The following is a 22,695-nucleotide window of genomic DNA, read 5'->3' on the forward strand; positions in this document are numbered from 1 at the left end:
CTCTAGAGTCACTTTTGTTTCATTCAGGTAATTCTCATTTCTGAGGAAACTCAGGCAGGTAGCAGGTCATTAGATACTCTTCCTGTGCATTTTCTCCAGAAATCTTTCTGGGATAGGCAGTTTTGAAGATGGGGCTTGGAATACTCGTGTCTGTGTAGGAATTCTGTACTCCCTAAGGTCAAAGAACTCACACAGGGCACACAGTGTGTACCTTCAGTTTATTTAGCATCTTAGGAGATAATCCATTTAGTTTGTTATTTCTGATGACAGCAACTCTCCCTCAGGTTCTAGGGCTAACGGTGAAAAGGACTGAATGGTGACCTTTTCAGAAGGTGCACTTCCTTTATAAGCTGTGTTCCTCCAGGATCATTGCAAGTAGGTGAAGCTTAGAACATACACAGTAAATTAGTGTCAGTGAATGCATGCGTTCACTTCAATGATTAAATCTACGTGGACTTTTATTAAAAATTCGTTTCCTAGATTATTTATTTTTATAAAATGTATATGGGTGTTTTTTCTGTAAGTATGTTTGTATACCATGTACATGCCTGGTATCTGCAGAGGCCAGAAGAGGGTCTTGGATCCCTTGAAACTGAAGCTAACAGTTGTTAGCTGGGAATCAGACCCGGGCCCTCTGGAAGAGCAATCAGTGCTCTTACCACGGAGCCATCTCTCCCGCTCCTCCTCTATTCTTCTCAGTACACTTGAGTGACACTTTGTGCCAAGAGGACTGTGCCAAGCATTTTAGGAGCCAAAAAAAAAAATGACACCATCTTGTTATTCACAACAATTAAATGTAGACTTTTTCATGGCTTTCATTTGGGCTGTGCTTTCTAAAGCATATTTTCATATTATATTTCTTAATCATATAAATTTTGAATTATCTTCCCTTTAAAACTTTATTATTTTTATATTCTTTGTTACAAAGATATCCTTCCTGATTATTCACCTTAGAAATGAGTTGCCTGACCTCTTCCTACCTGCAGACCAGCATTTCAGTTCTCCACCTGCTCTACCCCCTTACCATCCCGGTTCTGCCCTTCCTTTCCTGACCTCTGTCCTTTCCTGATTTGGGTCCCCTTCGTGCCCTAGCATAATGACTAAGGTGATAAAACTGTTCTAAGGGACTGTTTGTGCTCACATGGTGGCCACCTCAGACTGGAGTCAGAGGTTTTCTAAAGTAGGAAGCTCTGAGCCACATTCTTTCTACAAGACACTGCGGCCTCTTGTTTGGAGTTTCCCTTGTATTACCTGCCCATCTCCTCTTTGAGGACTTGCCTTCCCTGTCGTAGTAGATGTCCCTTCAGTGTATCAATTCCATTATCTAATTTTTCCTTTATAGCAATTACTGTAGTGCTTTATACTTACATGTGTGGTGAGGTCTCCCTAACTACTGAAAAGCCCATTTAAGGGGGCCGCATCCCTTTGTCCCGTGTCTTAGGTGCCCAGTACAGCATCTGCTCACAATATGTGGCCAACAGGTAGTATTTGTGCAGGAAGTGAGTTTTGGATGGAGACAGACAGTTTAGTGATCTGCAAAACTGCTCCAGAAATATCCCATGACCATTTATTATTGAGAGGGGCATTGCTAAGTTGTATCTTTATGACTTAATTTAGATTCTACATACATTTTCATACTTAGATTACATGACACCATTGACAATCTGTGAAACTGTTTTCTCATATTTTGGTTGAGTAGTATGAATAATATTTCAACATCGATTCTTACCATGTTGTTAAAAAAAAATCTCACAAATTTGTGCTAGTGGGACTTTGTGATTTAGAATGTATTTTTTTCCAACAAAGAGTCAGTGTGGATGGAACTCTTTAGACCAGTGGTTTTCAACCTTCCTAATGCTGCAACCCTTTAATACAGTTCCTCATGTTGTGGTGTCCCCAACCATAAAATTGTTTCATAACTTCTTAATTTGGTACTCTTATGAGTTGTTATGTAATATTTGTGTTTTCCAATGGTCTTAGGTGATCCCTCTGAAAGGGTCGTGAGAACTGCTGCTTTAGAGACTGGCATCCTTCTTGGTTGACCTCAACCTCTGTAGAGGGAGCTTATTCATCTCGTGTAAAGGAGTTTATATAAAAACACAAATCACCATTTGCCCTATCTTACACTGTAGAATGCTTATAATACTGTGAATACATATCTTATTTTCAAAGTAGAAGAGGAGTTTGGTATTTTAAGGAATTCTGTAAAGCCAGTTTCTTGGGTTATGTTAGTGGGTGGTTGTTTAACCAGGATATGAATCTGAATTTCCTATGAAAAACTGAAACTGAAAACAACATATACCTTGGCCTTTCTTCTTGTTTATATATGTAGTTTCTGGTGGTGACAGCTGATGGTATGCACAAGTTTTGTCTTGTCTCAAATGCATGGGACCAGAAGTATCTCAGATTTGGGATGCTTCTGGATTTTAGATGTTTGCATATTAAACAATAGGATACCTTAAGAATGGGATCTAACATCAAAGATGAAGTTTATTTGGGTTTTATAGACACTGTACATATAACCTGAAGTTATTTACTTAGTATTTTTAATTTAGTTACATTTTGATTGTGATCCATCATACGAGGCCAGGTTTGAAATTTTCTATTTGTGCTGGGCGATGGTGGCGCACGCCTTTAATCCCAGCATTCGGGAGGCAGAGGCAGGCGGATCTCTGTGAGTTCGAGACCAGCCTGGTCTACAGAGCTAGTTCCAGGACAGGCTCCAAAGCCACAGAGAAACCCTGTCTCGAAAAACCAAAAAAAAAAAAAAAAAAAAAAAAGAAATTTTCTATTTGTGTTGTCATTGGCACTCAAACAATTTGTGAATTTAATTTTTGGACTAATATGCCTGTTGTGTTTTTAAAAATGTTGAAGCCGGGTGGTGGTGGTGCACACCTTTAATCCCAGCACTCAGGAGGCAGAGGCAGGTGGATCTCTGTGAGTTAGAGGCCAGCCTGGTCTACAGAGAAAGTTTCAGCACAGCCAGAACTACACAGAGAAACCCTGTCGAAAAACAAAAAACAAACAAACAAAAAACCAAAAGAAAAGAAAAAAGATGTTGTTTGTAAACCTTCTGTCATTAATCATGGGCCCAGACCCTTTTAGCTTCCTATCATCAGCTCCCATGAAATTGGGTTCTTTTAAATTCCTCTCTTTTGTTTTTTGTTTTGTTTGTTTTGAGACAGGTTTCTCTGTGTAGTCCTGGCTGTCCTGAAGCTCATTCTGTAACCCAGGCTAATCTTGAACTCACAAAAGTTTGTGAGCCTCCACCCGAGTGCTAGGAATCTGGGGAGTGGTAGGAATCTAGGCGTACATCACTACCGCCTGGCTGGGATCTTTTAAATTCTCATCAGGAAAGATAATTTAGTTATTTACCTCTATAGAACACATCAGAAGAACTTGGAAGCACAAAAAGAAAATTAGTTTCGTTTGGGGGCTATGATAAAGGACAAGGAGGTCACCACTATGACTGCGTGTAGTGGGGGGGGCAGGAAGTTGTTTCCCTGCTACTGATGCGATGCGATGTCCTAGGTGTGCAGTGGAGCAGTTGTTTGCTAGGCCCAGGTAACCCAGATTCCTGACTGATGAGCATGCTGGCTTCACGGCAAGGGAAGGGTTGATCACTTGTCAGACAAGTTGTGTCTGGAGTTTGCTATTTATTTCCCTTTTAGAGATTAAAAATTTGTTTAAACCTTAATGAGTAAAAGATGAGAGAAACTTTAAAATATCAAGTGAAGTTAGTATTACAGTAATAAGTGAATTGTATTTTTTTGTTTTGATTTTTAGACAGGATCTTGTTATAGCTCAGACTGGTGTGGACCATACTATGTAGCCTAGGCAGGACTTGAACTCAGATCCTCCCGCCTGAGTCTTTCACATGCTGGTATAGGTATGTGCCTTGCTTAACACGCACGGCCTCTCCTCCTTAGCAGTTGTTATCAAAGCCAAAGAATTTAATGGACTGTATTCTACAACTTTCGCTATTCTGTATCATCCACTCTGAAGACATCGTGAGCTCAGCTTTCTGTGCTTGGGACACAGAGCTTTGCTAGGGCTCCTTCCAGGTGCTGTGAGAGGAGAGAACTGTGAGGACACAGAGGTGTAATCTCAAGGCACACTGGGTTGGCAAAGTCACTCCTAATTCCTGAATTCAGCCAGATTTAGATGAAGAGACTAGAAGCTACATTTAGGTTACGTGGAGGAATGTGAGACTAGGGGCTGGAGAGATGGCTCAGAGGTTAAGAGCACTGGCTGCTCTCCCAGAGGTCCTGAGTTCAATTCCCAGCAACCACATGGTGGCTCACAGCCATCTATGAGAGCCGGTGCCCTCTTCTGGCCTGCAAGTATACATGCAGACAGAACACTGTATACATAATAAATAAATTAAAAAAAAAAAGGAATGTGAGACTAGACAGTGGCCAAATTCAGATGTTATAGACCCAGTAAGTACTTGTAATTATGTTTTCAAGATTAGGAGTAGCCAATGAAAGATTTTAAATGGGGTCTTCTCATGGCACTCAGGAGAGATGTGGAGTGGAGCAAAAAGATGTGTGTAGTGAGAAAATCAATTATGAACCCGCTTTAGCCCTGTAAATGTGATGGAACTTAAATTCATGTAAATGGCAGAATTTAGAGAGACGGCGGCCAGCACAATTTCAGGGGTGGAATTTGCTAGACAATGGAGATAAGAAATGAACCCTGATGGTTTCCAGTTTCAGGCATTCTGTTTGGGGAGAATTCTCTAAAGTAGGGAATTCAGGAGGAGGAGAGAGAATGGGTTAACTTTTTGATGTGTTGAGTTTGAGGTTCTTGTCTAGAACATTGGGTTAGTGGTCAGGAGAGACTGCCCAGGTTAGACATTTAGGGTCTGTTAGTATTCATGAAGATGTGGAAGCCATAGACTTTGAAGAAATTACCAGATAGAATAATAGAGTCAGTGTATCTGCTACCTCTTACATTCTTTTGGTTTATTTGGTAATTAGATGACACCTAGCTTCTATGTTTCTGTTTTAGTGGTTCATTTGAGAAATGGTGTCTGATGAGAAAGAACCAGGTATCTCTATGTCTGCTTTATATAACAGTGCATTGATATTACCTCAGAATTGGTACGTAAGTTATAGTAGTATAAAAAAATGTGGGTTAGTTGATGTGTTTTATTCAGAGGGCTTTTGAGGTAAATCTCTGATACTTACTTTAAAAGACCACCCCTTTAGAGAGAAATATTTTTAAAATAAAACAGTATGTTAGAGTTCTTGGAGTGAATAGAGTTTTGTTGCTGTTGTTGAATCCCATAATTTTGTACTGTAGGTGTTTTTCATGGACAGTCTTTATGTCTCTGACCAGACAGAAATGGCCTGCGATTCAGCTTAGGCAACATAAAGTATGGGCAGGGCACAGGGACCTAAATCTGAATCCCAGGTACCCATGCTGAACAAGCCAGGAGTAGCTGGATGTACCTGTAACCCCAGTATTGGGAGGTGGAGATGGCTAGATTGGTTCCAGTAGCTGCTAGCCAGCCTCGCTGAAATTGCAGGCTTCTGGTTCAGTGAACTCAAGGCAATAACATGGGCAGAAGCAGAGGAAGATACCTGGGCACATGCTCCTACACACTCACGTTCATGTACAACACGCACCATATGTACATACTTTAAAGTAGGGTAAAATCCATATGATTAACTAATTAGTATCCATAGCCAGAGTATAAGCAATAAAAGATGCTTTATATTTAAAGACTGAACATTGAAATATGCAAGTTTTATTTCCAGAGCTGCACCTTTTGGGTTGATGAGTTCTCAGATGTTAGAACACAGGGCATGCATTTATATCCATTCCTCTGGACTTGACTATGCTTTCCTTGCTTCACCTTTCTCAAGGGAGGACCTAGCAATAAAACTTGCCTTGGTCTTAGATCTGAACAGTACAACAGTTCAGATGGATGTTTTTGTCCCAAGACATGAAGGAGCTTGTTTACCCTCGGCCCAGGTCCTCAGGAAGGGACAGTGCATGGCTTTTCAGAAGTCACAGCCCCTGTCCTGAACTCCACTCATCTAATACCTGCTGGGCTATCCGCTTTTGGGGACTGACTTTAAACATCCGATTTTAAAGGGAAGGATTCCCAGGAGACTGTGGATTAAGTTTCAGTAGATTAAGTTTTGTGGGTGAGTTGTGAGCCTAAAACTTAAGCTTAACAATAGAATGCTAACAGATATGAATTTTAAAAAGACAGAGTAAAGCTATAAGATCTACAAAAAAATGGGAGTAGGGGCTTATAATTTTCTGTACTAATGCCTTGAAAATGGTTTCTTTTATGTTTTAACTTTGAATTAATCACTGAATATTAGCATAAAGGCCTGATACCCCATCAATAGCACAAAGCAGACTGCTGTAGCACTGATCTGTATTATAGCTATAACCTTTTACTAGAGTTTTACACATTTAATTTTAATTTTGTGAACACTGACCCTGTCCCTCAAAGCAGGCTTCCCTACGCAAAGCACTGGAGTATGATTATGAGACGATTATGAATGTAATAGTACGCTCAGGTGTTCAAGAATAACGAAAACCAGAGTGGAAGCTCAGAGCACTTTTCTTGACCTCGCTTGTTTCAGGGCATTTTTATATGTCTTGTTTGTTTCTTGCCTATATGCCAATATTCTAGAGAGAAATTTTGTTTGGAATTTTTTTGCAAAGTTTATCAGTGTGTATTCGGGAAAAGCACACTTCAGTGTGTAATCGGTAACAGCACACTTCAGTGTGTAATCGGTAACAGCACACCCGCTCTTTGTCCCTCCAACAGTGAGCACCATCCATGTGTATTGTGTATTTTGCCTGTACTTGGTTTCTTTCTCTACCTTTTTAAGATTAGTAGGTTACAAAAATAGAAGGTTTATTTGTTGTAGTTGTTGTTTTAATTTAGATGACTTTCTTTTCTCATGTAGTGAAAACTCAGTTATTTCATTCAGCAGGTTCAGTGCATAATTTTAATGGAAAACTGGCACCTCTTGGTTTCCTGGTTTTGTGCTGTTTGGGTGGAGCTGATTTCTGAGTATGAAGGTTATGACAGGAAATAATACGAGGTACCTACAAGAAAACACTGGAGGGCTGCCAGGCATTCTGCGTAAGTTCAGTTTCCTCATGCTCGGGTTCTGCCCTACTGAAGAGTTGGGTCTAGGTGTGTGCTGACTTATAGTTGAGCCTACTCAGTCACTTTCTTTAAAAAGATGATCTTATTTGTATTTATGTGTATATACTTATATGTAAACATACGTGTATATACCTGCAGAGGCTGCGTAATGGGTGTTGAGTCTCCTCAAGCTGGGGATACAGGTGGCCGTGAGCAATTGTGTGCAGCGCTGGGACCCGAACTCATCCACTAGAAGAGCAGCAAGTGCTCTTACTCACCGAGCCGTTTCTTCAGCCCCTAGTTGGGGCTATTCATTCTGTAAAGAAAATTTGGAGAAATAATTTTGGACATTTTTAATGAACTTACTTCTTAGAAGCAGGCCATGAGAAGCTGAGTCGTCACCTTCCTACTGCTTCAGTCACCAGCATCACATTAGAAGAGCTTCCTGCTGGTGACTGCCTCACACTGTCTGTGGTGCCACCAGCCCTTTGCTGGTCACACACACTCCAAAGCCTGTTGTCTGTAAGTCTTCCTCCACTGAACTTCCACATCTGCCTTCCTAGCTTCACTTCTCCTCTTTGTGCTATTGCATTCATATTAATGCAGCCCTTGGAGACCAAGACTCCATCAGTTAAGGCAATGGTATATATGGTTATAAATGAACAACCACCAGACCTGCTCTCATTCTCTTTGCTTTGCAAGGAAGCAGCTGCGTGTTGGTCTCGTCATAGTGCCTTCCTTATGCACGGCTCTTCCTGCTTCTGTCTTTACACCCGTCTACGCTTGCTATCTCTTCTGTCATATCTTGGTTTAAGAAGATTATAAATGGGTTTTGGGAGATTATTGGGGTATGAAAATAAAAGGGTGAGCTTCAGCATCTTCTTATTTTAGGGTTTATTTTTAAAGTATCATAAAAGACTACCAAGTATGTGCATCTATTATTTGTTCATTTATTGGGTTGTGTATATTGAAGCTATAGTTTAGATGTACACTTGGTACAGAGTAGAAAGGGAAACACTGTCAAGTTTGTAAATCTGAATTTTCTTCCAGACTCTTGAGTACTCTGCTGTTTGTACAGCCTTCATGGAGACTGCAGGCAGAGGGTAAATAATTACATGACGTAAGCTGCCACAAAGAAAGGCTTACGGTTTGCTTTTGCCAGCTGGCATTTTATGTGCACTTGTTTAGCCATAATTGTGTTAAACGTAGACTTAGTGTAACTTCATTTTAAAATGGAGAAAACTGATTGCCCGGGTCGCGTGTAGTTACTGAAGAACAGAAAGGAGCCGTCTTGTAAGGTTTGTTAGGTCCTATGTATATCTTGAAAGAGCACACCACAGAAAGGGTGCCGAGAAGATAAGTTTTCTCTCTACCGCATACGTTCTCTTATTTTTCCTTCCCCAGAGGCAGGCAGTTACCAGGGTCCTGGGCTTTTACGAGCTGTCTCATGCATATGCTACCATACACATGTATATATCATCCTAATGCAAATGGTACATATCATTCACAGTTGTGATATCTTTTTAAAAAGGCATGTTCAAAAGTATATCTGGAAATTGTAGAATCCAGGTATTTTTATTTTTTGGTTCATGAACTTTCCACTTATTTATCACTTAGGCAACTGTTTTTTGCTAACCCAAGTGAATAGACTTTAATGAGTTATTTCTATTCTATTGAATCATCTTTGTTTTAATATAATGTACTGTTCATATTTCTTTTAAAAAGAAATCATGGTTGTTGATTTATTTTATAATGAATCATGCTGATGTTAAAATATTTAGAGAAATTTATACAGCAGTTATTACTGCTAGTTACCAAAAATAGAAATTTGAATATTTACTTTTCTATTTAAAAAAGGAAAAAAAATGGCAGAAGGCTGGAGATGTAGCTTAGTGATAGAGTACTTGCTTAACATAAGTGAAGCTCTTGGTTCAGTCCCCAGTATAAAACAAAGTAACAAGAAAGCAAAAATCTAAGAAGGAAATGGTGGGAAGTTTTCAGAAAATTAATTTGCTTTTAGATTTATATAAAAATATGTATGGTAATGTGCAAATAGTTAATCTTAGGGCCAGTGAGAAGCAACACTGCTGTAACCACCAAGCTGTTGTGTGTGTGGATGGCACATGTATGTACTTGTGTGGACATGTTCATGTGGGTGCATATGTGCAGGCTGCAGGTTGGCACTGCCTGTTTTTTCATTGTTTCCTCCGTGAATGAACTCCCTGAGTTCATCATTGACTGGGCTGGCTGGCTAGTGAGCTCCCGGGACCGTTCTGTTTCCAACCACCCATGGCTGGCATTCTAGATGCCCTGACTTTTGCATGGGTTCTGGGGAATCCATACTCAGTCTCCACGAGCCACTGTGTTCGGGCTCATCTACAGAATGACTGGTGCTAGAGGACTGCACCCAGCCTCACAGATCCTGGTGTGCGGATGCCACCGTGCCAGCTCTTCAGTTTACACTAGGAAGTATCAGGAAAGCAAATTATAATCAGTTTCTTTTTTTCTTTTATATTTTAATTTTACTGAAAACAGAAATTTTATATAATATATTGTGATTATGGTTTCTCTATTCCTCCCAGTCCTCCCCGCCCCCGCTGCCCAACTCGTCTCCCATCCAGATCCACCCCCTCTCTGTTTCTTACTGGAAAACAAACAGGCTTATAAGGGATATAAAACAAAATATAATAAAATAAGATAAAACAAACACAAGCCAGGCAGTGGTGGCACACGCCTTTAATTCTAGCATTCAGGAGACAGAGGCAGGTGATTTCTCTGTGAGTTTGAGATCAGCCTGGCCTACAAGAGCTAGTTCCAGGACAGATTCCAAAGCTACAGAGGAACCCTGTCTTGAAAAACAAAAACAAATAAAAAATAAAAACAAACACAGTGGGATAGGTCATAAGAAAGAGACAGAAGGAAAGAGCTCAAGAAAAGGCACGAGAAACAGACTCACACAGAGACCCTCTTATTTATGTACTCAATCCCAAGAAAACACAAATCTGGAAGCCATAATATATATATACATAATATATGTACATATACATATATACATTATATATATATACATATATATATACACAGAAGACCTATTGAGTAAAAAAAAAAAAAACAAAAAAAACCAACCAAAACAAAACAAAAAGATAAAGCTGAAAAAGAGAAAGCTCTGCCATGACATTGAGGGAACCCGCAAAGACACTGAATTTGTTGGCTATCTACTGCTGGGCATGCAACCTACCCTTGTGATTTGTTTCCCCAGTGAGACTTCTTGGAGAAAACTAAATTTTCATATGCAACTGGTTATCAGTTGAAGATTGCTTCTGGGTTATGGATGGTGTATGTGCCCACTTCTTTCAGTTCTAGGACCCCATCTGGTGTAGACCCCTGCAGGCCCTGCGCACGCTGTGTCTGTCTCTGTGAACTCACATGTGCGTCCATCCTGACCCTTGCAGGCCCTGCGCACGCTGCGTCTGTCTCTGTGAACTCACATGTGCGTCCATCCTGACCCCTGTAGGCCCTGTGCTGTGCATGCTGCGTCTGTCTCTGTGAACTCACATGTGCATCCATCCTGTTGGTTAGAGGACCTGGTTCCTTGGTATCTTCCATCTCCTCTGGCTCTTAAACTCTTTCCAGCTCTTCTTGCACAGGCTTCCCTGAGCCCTGAGGGGAAGGATTTGAAGGGGACGTGTCAGTTAGGGCTGAGTGCTGCAGAGTTTTATTCTCTGCATAATGTCTGGCTGTGGATCTCTGTGTTTGCTCCTGTGTGCTGCAGGAGGAAGCTTCTCTGATGCTGGATGAACAAGACACTGATCTATGAGTATAGCAGAATGTCATTAGGAGTCATTTTAGTACTACACATTTTTGTTGTGTTTGTTTTAATACAGAAGTATTTTCTTTTACCAGAAGTCCCTAGGCTATCTAGTCTCAGGTTCTTAATCACAGAAGCAAGTGTGGGGTATGGGTTCCATCTCATGGAGTGGGCTTTATGTCAAATCAGGTATTGTTTAGTTAACTCCTTCCCATAACCTTTGTGCCACCATTGCACTTAGCACATCTTGCAGGCAGGACACTGTTGTAGATCAAAACGTTTGAGGCTGAGTTGGTGTTTATGTTTCTCCTTTGCTAGTGTAAGCTTAGTTTCTTGATAAGCATTGAGTCAGCTTAGTGTGACATCTTTCTCTTAGGAACATAGTTGCTACTCAGACCAGACAGTTTAATTTTTTAGTGTCCTTTCATATTAGGCCATGCACATTGACAATTTTTGCTTTCCTGATTTCTTTACTTAAAGAGGTATAGATTATCTCCTTGAGCACATTCCTCAAACTATAGCTTCATAAAACTGACTAAACAGTTTGAGATAATGTATATTAGCTTAGTTTAGTGTGTGGCACGCAGCAAGTGAATGGTAACTATTAGTAAGCACAAGTGCTTTGGGGTCTACCTCACTTTGTTAGATAGCTATTCTATTTTATCTTATATATCTTTGATATGTTTCTGCCAATGCAAAAGGCTAGATCAGACTAGATTAAAAACTGATATATTCAGGTTTATTGGGCGTGGCTCCTGGCAGGTTCACCAGTCCCAGAGAAGTTGCATGCCCATGCTAAGGCAGGGAGGTTTATAGATCTTAGGGCAGGGTGATGACATGCCAGCTTGCAGCTGGGACGTGTCCCGGTATGGTCAAGAGTCCTGGCACTTGGGTGCCATTCTTTTGGTCAGAGTTTTCTCTGCATGGGCAGCGTTGGGGAAAGTAGGGCAGACAGGGTTTCCTAGCTTGTGCAAGGGGGAGCAGGAGTTTCAATCAAACAATTCTAATTATTTTCATTTTCCCATTTCTTTCTTTTCATTTGCTTCCTTATTGTTGGGTCTCTGAACCAATTAGGGCAATATCATTTTACTCTTCATTTTTTACAACTATTTTGTACTTAAGATGTTTATTACTTTAAAATTTTAGTTTCTTGTACCCAAATACTATATTACCCATGTTTCTTCCATCTACAATATTAATTTGTTGGGACATGTGATCTTAATGTTATTGATTGGCCTCATAATATATTTGATTTTGTGTTTTATTTGAGTAGATGTTGGTTGTGACTTCTTCCATCTAATCGCGCTCATTTTCATCTCAAGCTCTGATTTAATTCTCTCTTACATAGTCGAGAATTATTTTTAAGATGGAGGCAGTGTCTTAATGTAGGGCGTTGGCCATAGTGTTGGGAGATAATGACTGAAAATCTAAGAGTAGAGACAGAATGTTGGTTAATTCAGCAGACCACGATGACATCGCTGATCTGACACACATACAGTAGACCAATCAAAACCTTCTGTATGGATGTGGATACAGGAAAGATGGTTCAGTGGAGCCAGCCAGTCACCCTATTAATGTAAATGGTGCTAGTACCCTGCTCCACCCATCGGGAGGATGGACTTGTTTTTTTGTTTTTTGTTTTTTTTTTTTTAAGAGAACCAAAATAAGAGCGGGAAATGGTGATCATTACAGACTGCCCTAGTGTTGTGAGAATACAGACCACTGTGCTGATGGTCTCACAGCAAGAATTAAGGAACAGCCAGAGATTAGAAGAGGAATTGGAATTGATCATTTCAGACTACAGCACTCAGAAAACTTGTGTGTGTGTGTGTGTATGTGAGAGAGAGTGAGGGACAGAGAGAGAGAGACAGAGAGAGAGACAGACAGAGACAGACAGAGAGACAGAGAGAGAGACAGAGAGAGAGACAGAGAGAGACAGAGAGAGAGACAGAGAGAGAGACAGAGAGACAGAGAGAGACAGAGAAAGAGAGAGACAGAGAGAGAGAGAGTAGGAGGGAGAGAAAATGAGAACTTGGATAGTAGGAGAGGCCCCTCTTAATGACAAAATGAGCACACAAATGGGAAACTTTTTTAAGGGAATATGAATAAAATATTTGGACTCAAATTTTCTAAAATAATGGTCCATAACAGAAAACTGATGCATGTTTTTCACATACCGTGGAAAAGGCAGGCAGCCGTGCTGTTCTTGAGCATGTAATGGAGTGGAACTTGATGCCACTCAGTGCATCCATGTTGGTTCCGTGTCTGTTTTGGGATCAGCAAATACATTCATTTCAGAACTGTGCAAGTCGGAAGATTGTCAGCATCCTCAAACACTGTTGCTCTAGCTTTCACTCCCGCTGAAGTAAATACTACAATGGAAGGAAAAGGGGCACAGACGCAGCGGGGAAGATCAGACGGGGCACCTGCGATGCCAGGTGCACAGCATGGCTTTCCAGGTTGCCGAGCCAAGGATTGACACACATTATTGTTCAGCAGCAGCCAACAAATAGGAACAGAATATATTTTCTCTGTACCACAGAAACATTTTCTGACTTAGCAGAGTATTTGTTTGAATTTGATGGGAGAGGATATAATGTGTGTTCATTCTAACAAGAGTCTTGGGGGAATCTGGTTGTCCCCTTTATACAGACTAACTTATTTTGGCAAGAACACTGAAATCCTATTTGGGCTTTACATACCTTGGTGAGTCAAGGTTTTTAGTACTTGTCGCCTCAGAGGGGATGGGTCAATTGACTGTCAAGATGAAGGACATGGTCGCTGTAATACAGGCCAGACCTCAGATTTAACTAGTAAATCAAATCTCATCAGGACTTAGTACTGATCAGTTAAAACCTTTTACATTACCGGTGTCCCCCACTCCCGCCGCAGGAAGCTTTCTGAAAAGTAGCCTTGTGAGGGAAGCAGCTGTTGTCAAATGTTTGCGTTCAGGAAGTCAGTCTCTAGGGCGTTTCTGTTCAGGCTGCTGCAGGATGACATTTTTAGGCAGAGCCTGAGACTGATCTTTGGCTCTCTCAAAGGTTAACAGCTATTGATTCACATAGTGTGGAGACAGTGGGATGCTGTTATGAATCTGAGCAAAGGAATGAATGGCAGGGAATGAGAAGGCCATCTGAAGAGTATGAGAAGAAAAGCCTTGGCAGGTCTGCAGAGCGATTTAGGGATTCAGGTTACCCTTGGCGTCTGACGCATCCTAATAACTAGAAACTAGTTTTCCAGGTAATCCCCAGAAGAATGGGAACCTAATGACATTTATTTGTTGTTACTGTCTTAGAAAAGCTCCTGAGACATAATACACATTCCAAAATGTTAAATTGAAATCAGGGCTGGCGAGATAGCTCAGTGGATAAAGGTGCTTGCTACCAAGCCTGACAACCTGACTTCCATCTTTGGAACCCGCTGGTGGCAGTAAAGAACCAACCCCCGGAAGTTGTTATTGGACCGTCACATGGCCTGGAATACATACACAAAGTAAATATTTTCTAAAAATTAAAAAATAACTCACTTTAAATCATTTGGTGATGGGAAATTAATTAAATTTCTAAGAGCTAATGCTTTCTTCAAAAGTTCTTACAGCCTTCCTTTTGCTCAGAAAGTTAGTTAACACCCATGTTTGGCTTCTTAGGATTTGTTCTCTTTGTAAATTTTATTTCTGGTATGTGATTTTTTTTTTTTGTTATTAAAGTTGTGCCTCTGGGCATGATAATTCTATCCAAAGCCTTCCGAGGCAGGAAACTTGCAGGGGAGTATGATTAATTATGTCATCAACTTAAGCAACAAAGCGCGTTCCCATAAACACCTAACCTTTGATTTGCTTAAAACCACATAAAACCCATCTGACAACGCTGAGGCCGCTTTAGTCTGAAGTAGTTCTGACGCTCATGTTACAATGGATTTTCTAATAGCAAAGCCCTGGCACACGTCTGTTACCCTGTCGTAGCAAGACAGCTTCCCCGAAGGACGACAGTTAGCCAGTAGTTCATGTTATGTTTCACTCTTTCTCCGATTGAATGCTTTCAGACACCGGGAACATTACTTAACGGAAACACTGGTATTATCTAAAATGTTTGTTCCAAAAGTATGACACCTTTTTCTGTTTTCAGCATACCATGTTCTGAAGTCTGAGGAAATTACAAGTTGAAATTAGCCTGTGAAAAGCCCAGGAAACTTTTTGTTTTCCAAGTAGAAATGACTAAAATAAAATAAGGTGTAAGTCTATAAGAGACCGTGGTTTTGCTTAACTGCTGAAAGTTTAATGGATAAACTACCCTGTAATACTGTGATTAATACAGAGCTTAGGGAGAAGAGAAGCCATCTCCGTGAACCCAGTCTTTAAAATCTCTTTATAACTACCACTTTGCTATCCTCTATAATCATAAGTGGGATAAAATTTAAAAATCATTAATTTTTATTTTAAAAGTGAGATATACTTATTGTATCATTTTGGAAGTCACAAGTAAAATGAAAATAAAAACTACCTGCAGTCTACTACTTGAAGAGAACAACACACTGTTGTGACTTTTCTTCATCATTTTATGAATTTGTGTTGTCTGAATACACAGGTACATATGCCTAGCTCTACAAATGCCAATGAAATAGATTTCTTCATTGATCACTTTATCGTATTGTTAGGTATTGTCTCACAGCATTATTTTATTAGCAAGTTAGTTTGCAGTATAAGATTATAAAACTTTATTGTTGGATATGAAAAACTTCCAATTTTCCTTCCTCCCTTTTCTCCATTTTCTATTACGGATGTTGCACTGAACACTCTTTGAAATTGTATTTGCATTCATAGCTATTCTTTGAGGGGTCCATTTAAAAAAGAATTTCTGGGTCAAGCTCACACCAAGGTTTGGTGACTGCGTCCCTGCCCGTCGCGGGGTGCCATGGGTGCCGGGCTCCTGCACGCAGCTTTACCTGGTGGGTGCGGGGGACGCGGCGCCTCGGCCCCGGGCCGCGCGGTTCCCTCTCGTTGCTAACCGGCGTGTCTTTGTCTTTCCTCCCTGGGGTCCGCTGCGCCCGTGGGGGCCGAAGCCTGGCGAAGCCGTCGCCCCGCAGCGCCGCCATCCTGCGTCCGCCCGCGGGCGCCGTCACCACGCGCCAGGCCGCCTCCAGCTGCCGCGCCAAGCTCCGCGGCGCCGCCAGGGAGCGCCAGCACCCGGCGCGCGCCCTCGGCAAGTCGGCCGCCCCGTGACGCCGCCGCGCGCTCCCGCGGCCGCGCGCCCCGCCGGACCTCAGGCCGGGGCCCGGGTCGCCTCTGCAGACGCCGCGTTCACGGCCGCCCCGGCGGCGTCGTCGTTGCCGGCCCGAGCTCCTGCGCCCGCCTCCCCTGCCTGCCCCTCGGGACGCCGGGCCGCTCACTGCTGCGTGACACGCGTTCCTCCAGGCCGCCTGCAAAATCCCGGCTTCTTTGAAACTCTCACCGCACACAATTCCTTTCCCGTATTTCTTGTACGGACTCCCTGTTCCCACACAGATTCTTTTTATTATTAGCTCTTCGAAGGCAGCCTCGTTTTTTTCGCCTTCAGGCCTCCACTCCCATCTCAAGAGGATTCCTGTTGTCCAGATTCTCGTGGTTCTGGGGTGGCTAACAAACGCAGAGTTGTATCAGGCACAAACTCTAGTTGAGCTCAAACATTAGCCTTTCTCCTCCCTGTAACTTCAGCTCCAATTACCCTTCCTCTCTTTGGAATCTGTCAGTGTTTCTAAGGATCTACTTGTCATCTTTAGAAACTGGATCCTCTCTAGAATATTGTCCCGTGGTGATCACAGGAATGCGCCTCCCAAAGGTGCGCTGGGAAAGCTTGTTGGCTGAGCCCCTCATGGAGGTCGTGCTTCTCCTGGGCTATTTCCAGTGACTGGTCACAGCCAAGGTAGCTGTGACATTCATGTGACATACATGGTCCCTCAGTGAACTATTCTGGGGTGAGGGCCCCTCAACTCTTGGCTGAACTTTCTTAGGAGCGCTGGCTTCAGTCTGTAGCCCTCTTGCCCTTGCCTTTCACAGGTGAGTCAGACCTCTGCCTTAAGGCGTGAAGGCTTTCCTCTCCTTTTCCTTTGTCTTTCTCAGGTGTCCCCTTAACACAACTGCTGCACAGTGACCTTTGTCTTGGTGTCTGCTGCTAGGACCTGAAGTGACACACCAGACATTCCACTCTCTGATCACCTTCTTCCTATCTGGAGCTCTTTGTCCATTGACCTCATTTTTTCTACTGTTGGGCAGGCCATGCCTTGGATATATTTCCTTGACTAGCCCAGACTCCATAGTCCATTATAATCATGCCTTGAAATGCGATTCTCTCAGCACTCTCAAACCTCAGTTTCTTCCGAGTTATTTCCTAGAAAAAAAAAAATGCAACCCTGACCGTACATAAGATAACCTCTGTCTTGCACGGGCCTGACTGGTGCAACTGATCATTTCCTGCAAGAAAATCTCAAGACCCAACCGACCTGTTTTCCTTTCAACACTTTATTGCATATCTGAAATTGGTGTTTTTCCTATGATCGTCTCAGTCCCCCCACATCTAGACCTACCGTTTCTGCGCATGTGTCTCCTCAGAGTACCCCTTTTGATTCATACTTCTCTGAGAAGTAAGAGTTGCACACAGGCACCCGCATCTTCCTCTACAGTGCCTGGAAATGGCCTTCCGTTTTGTGACTGAAAAAGCTTGTAGGCCAGCCCCTTCTCTCAGCGCTGTGGATCTGTCTCTCTCTTGCCTTCTGAGGAACTTCAGGTTCTCCTCTTCCTCTCTCCTGTTACCACCATTTCCCCTCAGTCAGTTGTTTAGTTGCAGTAAATGGCACATCTCATCCAGTGTCTCTAGTCAGAAAACCGGAGGGCCCCTTTGCTTCTCTTTGACCAGCTCCTTACAAAGCAGACCATCTATCTCATCCACCAGTTTTATCACCCAAATATGCCTTTTCGTTTTTCGGAGAAAGGATCCCTCTACATAGTTTGCCCGGAACTCACTGTGTAGAGCAGGTCAGCTTTGAATTTGTAAGGATCTCCCTGCTTCTGTCTTCGAAGGCCCGGAATTATAGGTGGCACAATCCTGCCTGACACAAAGTCATCTTTAATCTGCCTCCTCCCGGATTCAGTACCATCATCACTTAGTCCTGGCCAGCACTTTCTTCTCATGACCTCTATGTCGGCTAGTCCTGCATGGCCTCTCAGCTAGCATTCTTGCCCTACCTCACTACCTTTTTGAGCCTGGTGGTAGTGACCTTTTCATCAAACGAATAAATTGTTGGTTATAGGATAAAATGGAAACTCCTGTACCATAGCTTACAAAGCCTGCACCATCCGACCCTCTCTTATTTCTTCAACATTCTTCTGTTCTCCTACTGTTTACCTTGTGTGGCCATGCTAGCTCCGCCAACTGGCCAAGCGAGATCTTTTCCATACCTCAGGGGGTTGGTAAATACCACTCTCTCTACGCTGCCCTTCATGGCTTCCCTCTCCACCATCACAGTGTAGTCTCAGGATGGGTGCAGAGTTTAGAGAGAGACCTGTCTGGAGCACCATACTGAAAGTGACCTCCCGATCATTTCCTCCCGGTTCTGTGTTTGTCATCTTATTTGTTTATTTTGTTTTATTTCCTTCTCCCCACACTAGAATGTATGAAGGAAGCGACTGTGGCTGTCTGGATTCTTCAACACTGCATTCTCTGCCCATAGCCACTTGGTACATATTAGACGCACAATAACTGTCTGTTGAAGGGATAAATGGATATATATGCTAATTTTTCTGTTGGGAATTCACTTTCTATTGACTTAGGAAGAGGTATTTATATATTAAAACCACTAATCATTTGCGTATTCTGTTTGTTGCAGACATTCTGCCCTTCTCCAGTATGTGCCAGTTTAATTCTTGATGTCTAAGAGATACAGAAACATTGTATTTTTCACAACAATAAATACGTTTTATGAGTCTTGCATTTGGTGATATGTTTAAAAGTATCTTCTCTGTGTCAGTGTTCCATGCATATTTGTTTGTTTCCTTTTATTTTTATTTTTTTAGATTTAAATATTTTCTCTAAATGGAATTTATTTTTGGTATAGGTGTAAGGGCCTACATATTTATTTAGTTGTTACATCATTTATAGAAAATTTTTTTTTATTCTTTTGAATAGTTCACATTTTTGGAACATTAAATTCTTATACCTGAGTAGTCTCTGCGCTTATCACGTGTTTGTTGTTCCTGAAGTCCCTTGGCTGTTGCCATGGTATCAGTTGCTTTATTCTGTGTTTACAATGAAGTAATGTTACTTTTATTTTTAAAAATATTTTTGTTTTTTGGCTATGGTTTTTCATTTATTCTCCTCAATTAGCTTTAGTTATATTTTGGTAAAGTCAAAAAGAAAGTCTACTGTCATTTTCTTTAGGATTATCGCTTTAAGATTGTGGGTTATTTGAGAAAGAGCTGTAAAGCTTGTACTCAGAAGTCTACTGAGGAACTTGTCGTGTGTCAAGGTTACTGAAAACATCTTGTTTGTCCTTCAGTTCTTTTTTAATGTGCTGTAAACTTATTTGTTATATTTTAGCTATTTTATATCTTGTTGCTATTTTACTGTGATCATCCTCCCTCCCCCATTTTTAAGAGCATTTTATGGAAGCTGTTCCTTGTAAGGTCAATTGATTTTGTGTTTGATAACTTTCCAGATCCGTTGCTAATCCTTACTGATTCCTTTCTGCATAGCTGATCATTTAAAGCATCATTAATGATAATTTTGTGTTTCTTTTGCTATGCTTATACCTCATCAAATAAGTGATGGTAATAGCCGTGCTCTTGTCCTGACATTTTAGGAATGCCATCAGTATTTTACCAGGTTTTAGTGTTAACTACTAGACTCAAAATGCAGGCCTTCAGTCAAAGGAAAATTTTTTTTTTTGGTTCAAATATATCAAACATACTTTGGAAGTTCTTGTTGAATTATATTAAACATTCTCGGCAACCAGAGGTTATCAAATGGTTTTATTTTGTGGTCTGTTACCACAATACACTGTTATTAACTGATTTCTTAATACTGGGGTATTTCTGCATATGGTAGAGTCTGTAATCATGGTGAACTTTCCCCCATTTTAAGTATAACAATGTTAAATTCAATTCCTTACATTTTAATTGGGGTTAAAACATTTATATTCATGAAAAGTATTAGATTGCAATCTTATATTTTTATATTCTTCTTTCTTAGCTTCGGAGGTGAATTTCTCTATTGTGTTAGGTATATTAGTAATACTATAGAACTGTCTATTCCTTGATGTCTTGGAAGAACTCCCTCATAACACTGTTTATAAGATAAAAGATAATTCTCTGAAAAGTTTGAAAATTTCTATGGTTTTGTCCTCTAAAGGCAACCATACTTCTTGAATAGCAACTTTAAAATTATATTTTTAAAAGAAAATCATGCATTTTCACAGAATTTAAAAATATGTTAGATTTCTGCATATATTTATCTTATAATTAAAAATATTTTTCTCTGTCTCTGTGGTTGTAGTGTTTTTCTTATTTCCCAACTCTTTAGTCTTTAATTGTATATTTTCTTTTATTGGACTTGCCAGTCTTTCTAAGGAACAATATTTAAATATTTTATTAACTCTTAGTTTTTCTGTTTGTATCAGTGTAATTATTTATCTCTAATTTCTTCTTCTTATTAAAAGTTTAGTTGTTGCTTTATGAGTGTTTCTTTGTAATTGATGACTTATATAATTTTTTAATTTCTTATTTAGTAATAGGACATAAGATTAAAAACTTACCTCTGGGCACAGCTTTATTCTATGGCCCCTTACTGTTATAGTAACTGTCTCTATTTCGTTTTTTAACTGGTGTAATTTGCAATAGTGTTCTGAGTTTTTCCCTGTTAATTCTGCTTCCTTTAATAAAAAAAAGCTTATTGATATTTATGTTGCTATTTTAATAAAGAGCCAATTTTGTTTGCAAGAAGTGAGATTAACTGTGAAATGATTTTTATCTGAAGTAGCATACAGGCACCACCGTAGAGTTTTCCTTGGGAAGATGCTGTTAACAGTGCAGGCTCGTGTCAACTAATTACAGGCAGCAGAACTTTGAGACATCACCCATGCTAGCAGCTTACTGAAACAGCAATTCTTCACTGCTCTAGTTACTCATGTCAAAGTCAAGAAAGATCTCGAAACAAGTTTATGGTATCAGTAACCATCAAATAATATCAAATCTAAAAGGCCATCTAATAATTAGAAAATTTCCGTTCAAATTTATGAAATCAGGAAGGCTTGCATATTTTTTAATATGGATGTCTCAAATTTTTTTATTAGAAAAGATTTCTTTTAGATTTAGAAAAAGTAGTTTTAAAATGTTTGTTAAATTATGGAGGTGTATTTTTTGACATAGATCAGTAGGATTTTTTTTCTTGAGACAGTGTAGTCTTGACTGTCATGAAACTCATCATGTAGACCACGCTTGCTTTGAACTCCCACGGATCTGCCTATCTCTGCTGGGATTAAGGGAATTCACCACCACACCTGGCTATTAGTACATATTTTATGTATTTATATAGTGTTTATGCTTGTGTATCTGTGATGTGTGCATGTGTATGGGTGCAGCTGCCCATGCATGTATGTTTGGAGGCCAAGGGTTGAGGTAAGGGTGTTTTTCTCAATCTCTTTTCTTACATACGTGTGTGTGTGTATGAGAATAATTTATTTAAAAATGTCATAAATAATAATGTGTTTTGAGCATACCCATCTCATTCTCCACCACTGGGTGGTTTGTAATGTGAAAGCATTTGGACATGAGGCATATCATTGTACACTTTAGTGCCAGACTCTATATGTTTGCAGAGATATTGATCTTTGAAGGCTAGAAGCAAACTGTGTACTCCTAAATAATACTGGGAAGTCTGGAAGCTTCAGAGGAAGGTTGCCATCTGGTGTTAACTTGAGAGAGAATTCTTTGTATCATGATACTGCCTGATGGGCCCAAAAGCTTAGAATGAAGCACCTGAGCCTTTGGTCTTGGAATAGCCGATAAATTGGACAATAAGTTCTTATTCAGGGACTCTAAGCCATAGTGAATTGAGGATCAGAGATCCCTACTCCCAATTACTGAACTACAGAAGCTTCCAGAATAGTTCTGTATTCTAACAGGCTTCTCAGAATATGACTGACTTTGGTTTTGATTCTTTTTTTTTTTTTTTAAAATAATACTTAATTCCAGTAAGTGGAAAGATCAGAATTAGGTTTTGTTTTGAAAATTATGCTAACAATTCACCTCTTATACTCCATGTAAAACAGTATAAGGCTTTCAGTAACAAAACTGTAAAACATCCACAATGGCACAAAAAGAAGTGCACAATGCCTTGAAAAAGTAAGACAGAGGGAGAGACCTCTGTGTGTCTGCAAGTTCAGGGAATGTTCAGGAAAACATATTTTATGTTTACCTAAAATGCTTATATAATATACTTTAGTGTATGTGTATACACACAGTTTAAATGAAGTTATACCACTTGGGGTGATGTTATTCCCCCAAGAGCCAGAGACTATCTAATGAAAACCCTAGTACTAACTCCTTTAAGTTGTTGATCAGAGGGATCCAAGGCACTCTCAAAACAATGTAGGCCATTCTCATTGCCCTTGGTTTTCTCCCAGAACTTGATTGCTGAAGACAATACATATTCCAGACCTAGGAGGTGGAGGAATTGAGCTGCAACTGACCTGGACGTTTCCTCCCTGAAGACCAACTCTTATAGTATCTGAAGGTGCT

The 22,695-nt window shown here is 40.6% G+C and overlaps 1 protein-coding gene across 4 annotated transcripts in view; it reads left to right on the forward strand.

The window, feature by feature from the left end:
• The window catches only part of Znf800 (zinc finger protein 800), a 48,322-nt gene extending 32,028 nt beyond the window's left edge, over nt 1-16,294 (forward strand). For all 4 annotated transcript variants that reach the window (XM_057770679.1, XM_057770694.1, XM_057770702.1 and 1 more), the window contains exon 6: nt 15,990-16,294. In XM_057770679.1, the coding sequence (XP_057626662.1) occupies nt 15,990-16,149 (160 nt within the window). In that variant the 3' untranslated portion in view covers nt 16,150-16,294. The remainder of the gene's footprint in view (nt 1-15,989) is intronic.
• Nucleotides 16,295-22,695: the final 6,401 nt, after the last annotated feature.

This window comes from Chionomys nivalis, chromosome 1, assembly GCF_950005125.1.
Source record: "Chionomys nivalis chromosome 1, mChiNiv1.1, whole genome shotgun sequence".
Taxonomy (NCBI): domain Eukaryota; kingdom Metazoa; phylum Chordata; class Mammalia; order Rodentia; family Cricetidae; genus Chionomys; species Chionomys nivalis.